The 15,029-nt window shown below is 44.0% G+C and overlaps 1 protein-coding gene across 1 annotated transcript in view; it reads right to left on the bottom strand.

Annotated features, from left to right (window-relative positions):
- PODXL (podocalyxin like) overlaps window positions 1–15,029 on the bottom strand; it is an 82,810-nt gene that overhangs the window by 13,316 nt on the left and 54,465 nt on the right. The window contains exons 2-4 of the mRNA XM_088468895.1: window positions 3,274–3,687; window positions 2,771–3,057; window positions 1,651–1,719 (exon numbers count right to left, since the gene is read on the bottom strand). Of these exons, the coding sequence (XP_088325021.1) occupies window positions 1,651–1,719; window positions 2,771–3,057; window positions 3,274–3,687 (770 nt within the window). The remainder of the gene's footprint in view (window positions 1–1,650; window positions 1,720–2,770; window positions 3,058–3,273; window positions 3,688–15,029) is intronic.

The raw sequence follows: 15,029 nt of genomic DNA, 5'->3' as shown, positions 1-15,029 counted from the left end.
AGAGACTCTCATTGACTGCTGCGCGCCCACTGCAAGAGCCGGGCTTCCGTTTGGCTCCTGCAGTGGTAATGGGAGAAACGTCATGATGTCATGACGTCTCTCCCATAACGCAGAGCAGCCCGGCCCAGGAGGATGGACGTGCGGACGGCGGGGGGAGCAGGAGTGTGGATACAGTTAAGTACAGTGGGGGTGGATACAGGGGGGGCGCGCGCTCTATTACAAATAAGGGGACCACTACTGGGGACTACCACTGGGGGGGGATACTACTGTGGGCACTGCATCATGGGGAACCACTACTGGGGACTACTACTGGGTGGGGATACTACTGGGGGCACTGCTTCGGGGGGGACCACTACTGGGGACAACTACTGGGGCACTGCCTCAGGGGGGGACCACTACTGGGGGGATACTACTAAGGGCACTGCTTCAGGGGGGACCACTCCTGGGGGGGCACTGCATTGTGGGGGACCCCTACTGGGGACTACCACTGGGGGGGGGGATACTACTGTGGGCACTGCATCATGGGGACCACTACTGGGGACTACCACTGGGGGGGGATACTACTGTGGGCACTGCATCATGGGGAACCACTACTGGGGACTACTACAGGGGGCACTGCATCAAGGGGGACTCCTACTGGGGGAACTATATAAAGGGCACTGTATAGGAGGGACTACTACTGGGGGCACTATATAAGGGGCTCACTACTGGGGGCATTGCACAGGGGGGTCCACTACAGGTGGCACTGCATAAGGGGGACAACTACTGGGGGCACTGTATAAGGGGCACTGTATATGGGGATCACTACTGGGGGCACTGTATAAGGGGAACTACAGGGGGCCTGCATATGAGGGTTCACTACAGGGGGCACTGTGTAAGGGGCACTGCATATGGGGGACCACTACTTGGGGGGCCTGTATAAGGGGAACTAATTGGGGCCTGCATAAGGGGGACCACTACTAGGGACACTGCTTAAGAGGCACTGCATTAAGGTGCAAATGGAAAGAAATGTTCCCAGTGACAAAGGGGTGTGTCATGTTGACACGCCCATTTTTCAGTGGCCCGCCCATTCTTCGCGCACATGGGGGGGGGGACTCCATTTTCAAATTTGCCCTGGGCTCCAAATACCCTAGTTACGCCACTGCTTTTTTGTTACCAGAAAACAGCAACTCCTATTTCTAACACCAGAAAATCCCTTTAGTCATGAACCACTCCCCCAAATATAATCATATTTTACTGTAATTTTTACCCTTCCTTACAAGAAAGAACACATGCATACTCCAAAGATGATTTACATACTATACATAAATTTCTTACAAAACCCAGCAGGTGGCAGTGTTATCATGTACATGAATTACATCTATTACCAGAATGCTTGGAAACTAGAGATTTTTCTGTAATCTGGATAGCCATGTTTATAATCTACTAAATCATATTGAATATTACCTTTTTTTCTGAAATGATTTAGCAAAGCACCTCATAGAGGGAAACAAATGGGGATCATTTAGGAGTAGTAAGCCTCACTAACCAATCAGAGTGTGTAAATAGCCAGGCAAAAAACAAAAGTATAGGTAAATTTCCCTTGTAAGAACCTATTTTTAGTGGGAATAGATGGTTTTGAAACTGCAGCATTTTCATTATTATACCTACACACATTCTTGACGACTTTATATGAATCTTCACGAATGATTCACCACCATATTCCTTTTGGCATTTGACCTGGAGGGAAATGAAGGTTTTAGTAGTGAATAGGTTATGTCATAGGTTTATTTGCATTTTATCTGAAACGTGTTGCTGCCATACTGCTTAACCTGATATGGAAGTAAGTTAAATATTCTTCATATGTTGATGGGACAAAATTTAAAAGCCATGGGGTGCCTAAGCTTCTAAGCTTCACTAAGCCGTCCCTTTTTTATTTTTTTTTATTTATATAATACAGTATATGCATATGACATATACAATAGACTTGCCTGTTTGGGAGGATCCTGAATCTTGGATGGCTTTCTTGCCTGGACGCCCAGAAGAGTATGTAAAGGTGCGTATCCACTTGCCGATTTAAAATGAGCGATTGAATGATAACCTCGTTATCGTTCAATCGCTCATTAATCGTTCACAAATCGTGCAGCCAAATGTCAAACGACCAGCGATGTGCGCTCCCGCTGGTAGTTTTTTACATCAATCATCGCCTGATCATGCCGGTCAATCTGCCGATAACGACGCATTGTGCATGATGGGGGAGGGTGCCTGCACTGAACGACATACCATTCAGCATAGGCACATTACAGGATGAGGAACGACTGTACGATTACAATGTTGTACTCGTACTGTTGTTCCTCTATCGGCAAGTGGATACACACCTTAAGTCTCCCGTAGGCCGCCCACCACTCACCCGTGACTGGCCAGTTCCCATGAGAAGTTGGCAGGTTCGGGAGAGTGATGATGTGATTTGCGTTGAATAATGTAATTATGACCCTGCCCCCTACTTCACAATGCTGGTAAACGGAATTGAGTAAATGGAGTCGGGGCCACTATTATACAATCAGTCTTGCCCCCCCATGTGCCTCGCCCTTTTGTCAATTCATGCCCTTCCATAGGGGACAGACAGAAATTCAGCAGGTATAATATGCAGCATGTACAGTTATTACACTTCTATACAAGGCTATCTAAAGTTAGTATTGTCATCTTTATTTTTTTTAAACCTATACTTGTTTGTATTCAGAAATGGACCATAGTGAAAGGTAAATATGGCTTTAGTGCATAGTTTATTTACCGTAATGTTCCCTTTATAAGTGTTTTCTATAGGATATTCAAGTGATGTAGTCTTGGGTGAAGTTTCTGGAGGGGTAAATTTGTTGGTAGCAGCATCTGCTAAAGTCTTGATTGTAGAGGTAGAAACCAGGATCACAGGACTTATTGTAGCTCTGCTGGTAGCTAAGAATTTAGCTGTGCCTATGGTTATGGCTGTGCCATATCCAGCATTTGTTACGTTGCTTTGCTGTGATCTTGCAGCTGTAAGAGTTGTTGCAGTCTGAGTACTATGCTGTGGCTGTGATGGTGCTGTAGTAGTACAGGAAACACACTTTGTTACACACCGAATATTACTATGTAACCTTAAAGTTGTAGTATGTTTTATACTGTCAAATATTATGCTTTGTGAAATCGAATAACGTTCTCCCACTGTACATGTTTGGACGCATTTCACGATGTTGTATTTTATCTCCATTTGAAATAAATCAATAACATTTTATAATATTTAAATAGAAAAATGCATACCTACTGTCCTGTGTGTGATGCCAATACCAGATGCACTTTCTGCTGGTTTAGTGGTAGAGTTATCTGGGGCAGGTACACTTGCTGTGTTTTCCTTGGTAACATTAGGGGCATTTGTTGTTGCCATGTGTCCAGAAGTGTCTGCCGTTCTTGGTGTTGCTGTTAATGACTGGTCTTGAGGGGGAATAGTGGTTACAACAGGGATATTACTTGCCAATGTTAAGGAGTCTTCACTTGTGGGAACAGCTCCAGGAGAGGATTTGGGGTTTAGTGTGACTGATTTGCTTAATGTAGTTGCAATAGTAGGCTTTGTAGCTGATATATTAGTAGCTGGTGGGGTAGTAGCAAGCGGTTGAGAAGAAGCTGTAGTAGAAGCTTTTGTCGTTACTTCAGTAGTAGGTGTGGAAGCCTCATGTCCTGGAAATTAAAGTAAAAATAAAACCTATTTTATGCATTTCCTTTATAATGGTACATTGTATATTGTGTATTTAAATATATAAATTTGTATTGGTTATTTATAGAAAATGAACATCAAACCATGCTCCCAAATGTTTTTTATTCACTGATACTCCATCTATAGCAGCATCACAGCAAGCTGAGCTCAGACTGGGGTCCAAATGTAATGGGGTGCGAGTTTTATGCGCGAGTCAAATTTGCACATTTAGAATGTGCGAGTTTGTCCAGCAATTCGCAAATGTAATAGGTTGCAAGTTTTAGGTTTCCTGTTAAAACTGCAGGTAAACTCGCACCTTGTAATGCAACTTTTATTACAAGTTGCGAGTTAGAGGCATGCACAGATCAGTGAGATCCATGCATTCTTCTGTGTTATAAAAGAAAGACGTGGAGTCCCCCCTAAAAGCACAACCAGCACTGGGCTTTTCTGAGCCAGTCCTGTTTGAGAAAATATGCGGGACAAAAGACCAAGCGTTCCCCTGTATTTTCATCAACCAGCACCAGGCTCAGTGAGCCAGTCCTGGTTGTGGAAATACGGGGAGACAAAATGAGTAGGGGTTCCCACCATTGACTTCAATGGCGGGAACTGCTAGGTTAGTAAAGGTTACCTTGTGGTTCCCACCATTGAAGTCAATGGTGGGAAACGCTCATTGGCTGAGGGCAGTGGCGGGCTGTGCCGGGGGGCTGGGTGCCATGTGCCCACCGGGCCGCTCTATCGCCAAGCATCGTGGACCGCCTCCTCAGACAGCAAAGGGCCCTGGTGGTCCAGTGTGTTATGCTGCTCTGTTGCAGAAGTGACTGCATTCTGACTTTGACTGTCGGCGGTAGCCGTGGCCACATGAACTTATTGTGTGTCCTGCAGGCAGCTGCACGGCCACCACCAGGATGAGGGCTGCTGCTGTCTATCCTCCCCGGGCCGTGCAGCTACTGATTAGTGCCACTGCGTGCCTTCCGGCGCCGTGCACTCGTGCAGTAAAGGTTTTATTTTTATTTTATTTTCACAAAGACCTGGCGCGTGTGAAGTCATGACGTCACGCACGCCGCAGAAGAGAAGAGGACTCAGAGGAGCCATTGAGAAGAAGCCTGCAAGGTAAGTGTGGGGACTGGCTGGGTACAGGGAACGTGGGCTGCTGGGGCCATAGAAGGTGGGCTGCTGGGGCCATAGAAGGTGGGCTGCTGGGGCCATAGAAGGGGGCTGACTGGGGACACAAGGGGGACTGCTGGGGCTGGCTCTGGATTCAGAAGGGGGGGTTGCTGGTTCTAGGGACACAAGGGGGGCTGCTGGGGCTAGCTCTAGACAGAAGGAGGGCTGCTGGGGACACAGAAAGGGGGCTGCTTGGGATGGAGACAGAAAGTGGGCTGCTGGGTCTGGGGACACAGAATGAGGACTGCTGGGGCTGGCTGGGGACACAGAAGGGGGACTGCTGGGGATAGAGACACAGATGGGCTGCTGGAGATAGGGACACAAGGGGGGTTGCTGGAGATGGGGACACATAAGGGGTGCTGCTGGAGATCGGGACACAGAATACTGCTGGGGCTGGCAACAGAGAATGGTGGTTGGCTAGAAATGGAAAGACACTGCAGAAACAGTGCAGTGAAAGGAGAACAACATATAGGCCCTCATTCAGAGCCAGACGCTCTGAGCAGAGCGCACGCTCTGAATGAGGGCCGTCCTCCATAATTATGGAGCGTCCTCCTAGACGCTCGTATAGCTGTGGGTCACCACCCACAGCCTATATGAGCGTGCAGGTTGATGGCCGCTATGGTCTTGACCATCGCGACCATCGCCACTGCGAGCCAGAGCCTGCGGTTGAGTTTCTCAACCGCAAGGCCCGGAGTGATTTTGGCTCTATCAGAGCCAAAATCACTCCCACTGACATCACTAGTGATGTCAGTGGGCTGGCTTCTGACGGTAGGCGTTCCCTTGGGAACGCCCCCGTCTGGGAGGCACGCCCCTGGCACGCCCACCAAAGGGGGCGTGCTGTCAACCAACATCGACAGCACGCCCCCTTTGATCAGACACAACGAGCGAAGGAAAGTCCTTCGCTCGTCGCGTCTGGCGCATGCGCACGACGGAGCTCCCGCCGTCGTGCGCATGCGCAGTGCACACCATCGACCCACTTGCGAGCGGACAGCCGCTTGCAAGTGGGCCTGAATCAGGCCCATAGTGCAGTGAGAGGGGAACATTGAAGGGGAGGGAAAGGGATGCTGTGTCCAGACCTGCCTACAGACACTCTCACCCTGTCATCCACAACGTCTTCCCCACATACTTACCTTATCACCTACCAGACCTGCTCCCGCACACTCACCCTGTCACCTACCAGACCTGTCTCCCCACACACACCCTGTCACCTACCAGACCTGTTCCCGCATCCTCACCTATTCACCTATAATACCTGTCCCCTCACCCTCACCCTCACCCATTCACCTATAATACCTGTCCCCTCACTCATTCACCTATAATACCTGTCCCCGCACACTCACCCTGTCACCTATCATACCTGTCCCCAGGATGTAGATTATTATTGATATGTACATGCGTATATATTATACACACATGTACATATATACACACTAGATAGATATAATATATGGCTAATAAATAATGTGAATGTATATAACATTTATACTCTATAGTTTTCTGTCAGTTTTTTTTTTTCATTGACAAGCCAGGGCCACTTACTTGTGTTTGCCCCACAGCCTGAAAGTTGCCAGCCAGCCTCTGGCTGAGGGAGGCGGAGGCTCACCTCTCTCAGCCAATGAACACTCAGCCAATGCATTTCTATGTGAAATGGAGCGGCTAAGCCCTCATTCAAGAAGTACTGTCCTTAGAGGATGGTACTTATGTCTGTGGGTCAGTTTTTTTCACATTATTTTTTTCTGATGACGGTGGATGGCCTACATGGCCCGAAGAGGAATGCAACTAAGGGGTAGATGAGTGTTTTTTTTTTTTTTTTTTTTTTTTCCAGGTAACTATATGGTTTTTACTGAACAAGGGGACACAATTTACACTAGGGACAAGGTATGTGTGAGTGTAATAAAGTTGTACTTTTGTTTTGCATGAAGTTTAGTTTTGTTAAAAAAAAAAAAAAGTGATGGTCACCAAAGTTTTTTTTCCAAGATCAAGTATTTAATCACTTCTATTAGCAGTCTTTAATGGATACATTCTAGGATTAGATGTTCACATCAATCAACATATAGCACATATAACTGGTTTATACTGATGCAATAAATCTGACGGTCCTATTTCAATTATTGCAACTTCTCATTGTGCATTTTATATTAAGTGAAACCTATAAATAGTAGGAGGGGAAGTGAAAATATTATACCAGGAAATGGTGTGCACACACCCCATTCAGACAGGCCAGAGCACACATTTGTATGCACAATGCTGGTGCTGACCCACATGGAAAAGGTACAAATGGCAAGAATGGGACTATAGTTGTAAGGGGTTTTTAGGTTATGCTATCCAGTAGTGTGAAATGAACTGATAAACTTATAAGAAATAAAATTAGTGATTTTCAGTGGTTCTATTTATTGTCAAATGTTGAAACCATATAAACAATGGTTCAGCACTTTTATAGGAAGTGCTAAACTACATGTTTGTTTTTCTATATACTATATTGGTAAAGCTTTTCCTCAACGCTGAGAGGTGCATTCTGGCCATGAGTCTGGGTTACAATAACACATTTAAGTTTTTGAAAAAGTTGATTCAACTAGTTGGAGAGATTGAAGATCTACTCATATTTGTGTCACACCAAGCTTCTTGTATACGTAATATACACTACAACAGTGTTTCCCAAACTCCGCCATTACAGTCTAGATTTAAAGAATATCCGTTCTTGAGCCCAGATGGTTAAAATCAAATTGATTCAGGTGCTAAACAAGTCATCTGTGCTCAAGCATGGACATCCTTAAAACCTGGACTGTAATGGCGGCGTTTGGGCACCTCTTCAATACAACATTTTCAATATTAGCACTGTAATATTATCATAATGAAGTTATACATTAATAAAAATTTGACTTCATTTATTGTTTTGTTTTTTGTTTTTTTAAACTCTTATTGTGGTTACTACAATGACTATCATTCTTTAGTATTTACAGGGTGGTTGTTGTGTTTGCACTTGTCCAAAAGTTTAGACTTGAAATCTAAAAACTGTAGCCTAAAAAGCCAGTTAATTTGGATTCCAAGGAAAATAAGGAACTTAAACTCTTGTGGTAGAATACATTCAGCCTTCCACCAAATACTTCTTCATTAAGACAGACTATATTTGGACTGATTGTGGATACAGGGCCTGATTCAGAGATATAGATGCTGTTGCGATTCTCACACAGATTGCGCAATTGTTTGCCATTGCGCATGCATATAAGCCGCAATGCCACAGACGCACATTGGAATACATCGCAAAGTGAGTGACCGGTTGTCAGCCTTTGGGGGGTGGTAACAGGGAGTGGTCAGCAAAACACAGGCGTGCCTGCCCGTTGGAACGCCGTTACATGGGCCTGCATAAATTAGCCACTGCGATTGCATACACAGCTCTGCGTGTCAGGAGAGCTCCCAAGGATGCGGCTGGTCAGACCTGCTGCAAGGGCAAGATGGCTGCTGATGTGTGTCGATGTTACCGAGATTTACGCAGGTGTAAATCATCGCATGCAGGTAAGAAGGCTGCAAAGATCACCAGAGCATAGATTCGCTCACTGCTGACATTAGCATATTTTTCGCAGCTGTGTTCCGTGCGAAATCGCAGTTGCGATCTCATTAGCGTCCATCTCTGAATCGGGCCCACAGTCCTTTGTGTGATCAGTGGCGGCTCCAGCACAGTCCAAAATCAAATAGGGGAGCCACAGCAACTGCCAGTGAGTCCCGGCTGGCAATGTTTGGCAGCGTTTGGGGTGGCAGTTGGTGTGCTCCCCTATTTGGATTTTGGACTGCACTGCAGCCCACCGCTGGAGTCACCACTGTGTGTGATGTATGCCGAGCTGTTAAAAAGGATTTTATTTGTGATTAGCTATATAATAATCGTAGATTTTTGTTTTGTTTTTTGACATGCGGTGACGAAGACAGGACATCCATCCTACAGGAAAGGAGGACTGGACGGTAAGTATAGAAGGGACAGGGTTTTGCACAGTGGAGTGAAGTGACCCAGCATACACTGGGCCCTTTTTACTAGTTAAGTAATAGTAAGTAAAGTAATACCATCCACAATGCCCCAATAAAAAAAAATATAGTACTTGAATAGGCGATATCGAAATGAGTAAATGTTTTAGGTAATTTATTTTGTTCTAGGGGATGGATATGCACATATAATTAAATAAAATCGAATTTACAAGCATAATCGGTTTATCACCATTTGAACCTACAGCCACATAGTGACCCCAATAGAAAGTACAGTCAGGTGCATAAATATTGGGACATTGACAGAAGTTTCATATTTTGGCCTCTATTCACCACCACAATGGCTTTGAAATGAAACAAACAAGATGTGCTTTAACTGCAGACTTTCAGATTTAATTTGAGGGTAATTACATCCAAATCAGGTGAACGGTGTAGGAATCTTCCACTTTTTAAGGGGCCAAAAGTAATGGGACAAACTAAACAATCCTAAATCTAACTTTCACTTTTTAATACTTTGTTGCAAATCCTTTGCAGGCAATTACAGCCTGAAGTCTGGAAGGCATAGACATCGCCAGATGCTGGGTTGCATCCCTGGTGATACTCTGCCAAGCCTCTACTGCAAATGTCTTCAGTTCCTGCTTGTTCTTGGGGCATTTTCCCTTCAGTTTTGTCTTCATCAAGTGAAATGCATGCTCAATCGGATTCAAGTCAGGGGATTGACTTGGCCATAGCATAACTGTGGCCGGAGGCCGACCACACGTGGTTAAAATGGCTGCCAAGGCATTGAGGGGATTAACCCTCGTGCCATTGCGCCATTTTTAAAAGGACAGTGTAAAAGCACACTGCACAAGGTATATAATAAACTGTATTAAAGTATATATGTATTGCTGTAATGCACTGCAGCTGATCTGCAATGCATTAGTGCATGAAGCAACGTATGTTTAATAGGCTATGCACTATATGGTTTAAATGTATATTTTGTAGCGAAAATGCACTTCTTGAATATATGCCTGAATATAACATGACCAGCCTCTGTGGCTGCAGAAACTAGCAGGAGGTCTGATGAATAGGAAGACCTGTTGTGGTCAGTGAACTCTGGCTGGAAGGTTACTGTGTGAAGGTGTGAATGGTGTCATATAGCCAAACACTTCAGATACAGAGCTTCCTTTTGAAAAGACAATTTGTTTTTAAGAAGATTCTTTTGGATGCCACTTCTAAAAGCTGAATGTGTTAAGGTTGGAAATGCCAAACTGATTGAGAAGGATGAATGTCATTTACCATTTCCTGTGAAATGTTATATCAACATTTTAGGAGACAGTATAATGTATGCTAACTCAGTTTGTGCTTAGGAAACCAAATGTTTTTGGGTAGTATCAAGGAAATTGATTTAATTTCTGTGAAATATAAGACATATTTATTTATGTTTTCTGAGATAGCTTGATTGGCTAGAAGGAACACAGGGTGGATTTGCCCCCCTGTGATGATGTGTGTAAGAATGACCTAAAAACAGGGCCTGTGAGCCTCTGTTGTGTGTGTACAACCCTGTAACTTCTTTGAGGAGAAGAGCTGCTAAGATTCCTGTATGTGGTACATCTTTGGAAATCCTTTGTGGAGAATTGCTGTTTGATTTCTGTGTGATATTCCTCTTCAGGCGGAAGGGAGGGTCTTCTTTAAGACTTTGAGCAATAAACATCTTGCCTGAATTAAATTGTATCTCAATCCTGCGACCAACAGAATTGCGCAAAACGCTATTCCGTTCTCCTGCTGTTCTGGGTAAGAGCTCCGTGTCTCAAAGTTCAAGCCCTCTGCCAAGCTACCATGCAGACCTGGTCCATTGCAAGGGATCAGGAGGATACAGCCGACACCAAACAGGAGGTGTGTCCGCAGTTAGTCAAACGCATACGCAGCAGAAGTGGTTCCAGGTGCCTAGGCAGGAGCCTGATTGTACGTAAAAAGCGGTTCCAAATGCCGATGGTAGAGTTTGGTGGTGGCAGCATCGTTACACGCCCACGGTGCAGTGGGCGGGGTCACTGACAGGCGGTCACTGACGGTGAGTGGGAGTCCAAAAGCGCTAACCCGTGACCAGGGACGGCCTAGGCGAAAGGCGTCCGGTCACAATAACATTCCACTTTTTAGCCTTAAAAAACTCTTTGATTGCTTTTGCAGTATGCTTCGGGTCATTGTCCATCTGCACTGTGAAGCGCCGTCCAATGAGTTCTGAAGCATTTGACTGAATATGAGCATATAATATTGCCCAAAACACTTCAGAATTCATTCTGCTGCTTTTGTCAGCAGTCACATCATCAATAAATACAAGGGAACCAGTTCCATTGGCAGCCATACATGCCCACGCCATGACACTACTACCACCATGCTTCACTGATGAGGTGGTATGTTTTGGATCATGAGCAGTTCCTTTCCTTCTCCATACTCTTCTCTTCCCATCACTCTGTTACAAGTTGATCTTTCTCATCTGTCCATAGGATGTTGTTCCAGAACTGTAATGGCTTTTTTAGATGTTGTTTGGTAAACTCTAATCTGGTCTTCCTGTTTTTGTGGCTCACCAATGGTTTACATCTTGTGGTGAACCCTCTATATTCACTCTTGTGAAGTCTTCTCTTGATTGTTGACTTTGACACATATACACCTACCTCCTGGAGAGTGTTCTTGATTTGGCCAACTGTTGTGAAGGGGTTTTTCTTCACCAGGGAAATAATTCTTCTGTCATCCACCACAGTTGTTTTCCGTGGTCTTCCGGGTCTTTGGGTGTTGCTGAGCTCTCCGGTGCGTTCTTTCTTTTTAAGAATGTTCCAAACAGTTGATTTGGCCACACCTAATGTTTTTGCTAGCTCTCTGATGGGTTTGTTTTGATTTTTCAGCCTAATGATGGCTTGCTTCACTGATAGTGACAGCTCTTTGGATCTCATATTGAGAGTCGACAGCAACTGATTCCAAATGCAAATGTCACACCTAGAATCAACTCCAGACCTTTTACCTGCTTAATTGATAATGAAATAACAAGGGAATAGCCCACACCTGTCCATGAAATAGCTTTTGAGTTGATAGTCCCATTACTTTTGGCCCCTTAAAAAGTGGGAGGCACATATAGAAACCATTGTAATTCCTACACCGTTCACCTGATTTGGATGCAATTACTCTTAAATTAAATCTGAAAGTCTGCAGTTAAAGCACATTTTGTTTGTTTCATTTCAAAGCCATTGTGGTGGTGAATAGAGGCCAAAATATGAAAATTCTGTCAATGTCCCAATATTTATGCACCTGATTGTATATGCCAAATGTCTCTAGTGATAAAGCAGTGATGAAAACTTAAATTTCCCATAGTAGTACTGCTGTTTGTGGTAAGGTAAAGGCTCCTAGAGCAAGCTCTTCATGCTTATAGGCTTTATTTAAATAAAATAATTCTTGTTGCATTTTATCTAGCTAGAAATTTGCTTAAATATTCTTTCTGTAATCCTATGACTGCATCAATGACACATACTAGGGGAATGATCACAATGCATTTCTACATTTTATTTAAATTATATTCCATATTTTAGTCGTCTCTTCACAATTAAACTGAACACGTTGTTCCGGACTTGCCACTAAAGATACAGATTGAGCATGTAATGCTCCCCTACAGAGAACTGCCAGCAATCGCTCACTTGTTGAATGGAGCTGTCCTTATCGCCCTAGCACACATTTAGTAGAGACTCTGCACTGAACAGATAGGTTGAATAACATTTACAACTATCTATTGACAATATATTACTGCTCCTCTTTGAGTACAAAACAATGTAATCGATATCTGTTCAGGCAGAATGTCTTTGTCCACGTTAAAATTGCGGAAAAAAAGGTTTGTTTGTTTTTTTGGATAATTATTGGATTTGAATACATAAAAAAGCCCCAAAAGCAAAACTATGGGTTATGTATTATTTTATTATTATTATTATTATTATTATTATTATTATCGTTTATTTATATGGCGCCACAAGTTTTCCGCAGAGCCTTACAAAGTACATAAAGAAATTGATTTACAGTGACGTACAGTACAATACAATACAATACATTACAGGACATGGATAATATACATTGCTACATTCATGACCATAACACCCAGATAAGCAACAATGCAAAGCAATCAAGTGTTAGGTGCCCTGGTAGAGAGTAAGAAGTAGATGAATGTATAGTAAGGAGATGCACAAGAGGGTAATTTTTTTATATCTATGGCGCCACAAGGTGTCCGCAGCGCCTTACAAAGTACATAAACCGTAAGAACAAAACATTGCTGAACGTGGACAAGGTTTTATAAACCTTGCTGCATCAGCAGTCATAATACCTACATAAGCAGCAGGGTGGCAGAAACCAAAGGAATTGGTACTGTTGTACGCAGTGGAGGGGAGATGATGGTATAAGTGAGGGAAGGAAAAAGCACAAGGGAAGGGGGCCCTGCTCGTGAGAGCTTACAATCTAAAGGGTTAGCAAGAAACACATCACCAATGGAATTAAACTGGTGGAGAGTTGGAGGGCTATGGATTGTATAATTACCCTGTTATCGTACAAATTAGAGCCTATTTGCACCCAATGTACTGGAATACACTTCCAGTGGGTTTTATCTTTATATTTAAGTTTGCTAAATCCACTACTTTCCAAAAAATGATACAAGGTCAGCAACCTTTTGCTATCGATGTGCCAGCCACAATCTACTTAATCTGTGTGCCAGTACTACACACACAAAATAATGCTTATTTTGTCATGCTAATAACAGATTTATGTGTAGTCATCAGTCCAAGAGTTTTGGTAGGCACCACAATCTATTTTTTGCTTCTTAGAACTAGTTTATCTACAACAAAATGCACAGCTGGATCACAAAAGCCACAGATAAGTCACTTAGTAATGTTGCAGCAGAACTGAGAATGTTGGCTGCTACCGTTCAGCAAATAGAACAGGTGAGAGTGGAGGAAATAGTGAGAAATGGACGTATCCTTGCTCATCAAGCCTCAACATGACATTCAGCGCGATATGCCTGGTGTGGGTGAGCCACAGGGGCGGGCTGGCTGGCAATTTTAAGCCTGGGGGGCAAGCGCAAACATGTGGCATTCGATTTTCTACAAATGACTGCAACGTAAAAAAAATAGTATAATAAATTTCTCAGAGGAGTGGTGTATCTAATGTGGGTGTGGTTTAAATAGCAATATACAATACTTATGTCAAAGAGCCTCTCCTTGCTCATTAAAAATCCCCCCCCCCCTTTTTTTTAAATTGGAGCTCAGATTTCACGGACCCAAGCCTCCATTATTAACATTCCTACCCCAGATATGCCCCCCCCCCCCCACACTCCTGATTAAAAGCTGGACCTCAAATATAACTCCCCTTCTCCTTCATGAAGTGTCAAACCACAGATTTGCTCCCTCACACACACACAATTCCCTCATTAAAAATAATGCACTACATTAAAAACACGCGCGACATTATTAAAAATAATGCCAAATACCCTCTCATTCAGCATTGTACCCATAATATGCCTCCCTTTTTTATTAAAACTTATGGACCACATCAATTCTCCTCCCTCCCTCACTGCAAATAGTGCCCAGAGACCTCCGATCTATGAGGCACCCCAACCACAGAACATACTTACCCTGCCTGCTGCAATCAGTCCCTCTATCTCATCTCTTCTTGCAGCCTTCTGATTGGTGGATGGCTGGAACTATCCACCAATCAGTGTAAGGAGACATCCCACCTCTGTGAATGGTGGATGGGACTAGAGCCATCCACCAATCAGCATTCTGCCAAGCCAAACAGACGGACACTGCGGCTGCATAACAGGTATGTGATAGGTGGCCGGGAGACAGAGAAAATGCTTTGACTGTATGAATAACATAAATGGAGCCGGGCATGTGATGCAGATTCGGCTGAAAAACCAGCCCAGGAAATTTCTGGAAGCAGCCTAATGAAGGTGGAGTCTGTTGAGGGGGTCAAGTTTGTTGAGGGGGCAGGGTCAAAACAATCACATTGAGTCCCACAGGTAAAATTACAAACACGTTGGCCCCCACAGGAGAAAATACAAACACATTAGCCCCTGACAGGAAAAAAAAAACACACATTGGCCCCAAAAGGAAAAAAACAAACATAGGCTCCCACATGAAAATAATAAAGCCCATAAGCTTTGCATGAAAAATAACACACATAATGG

The sequence above is a fragment of the Taudactylus pleione genome, unplaced genomic scaffold (genome assembly GCF_031769625.1).
Source record: "Taudactylus pleione unplaced genomic scaffold, aTauple2 ptg000086l, whole genome shotgun sequence".
NCBI classification, from domain to species: Eukaryota; Metazoa; Chordata; class Amphibia; order Anura; family Myobatrachidae; genus Taudactylus; species Taudactylus pleione.
Note: the sequence above shows the minus strand (reverse complement) of the source record. Positions and strands in the feature narration are given on the sequence as shown.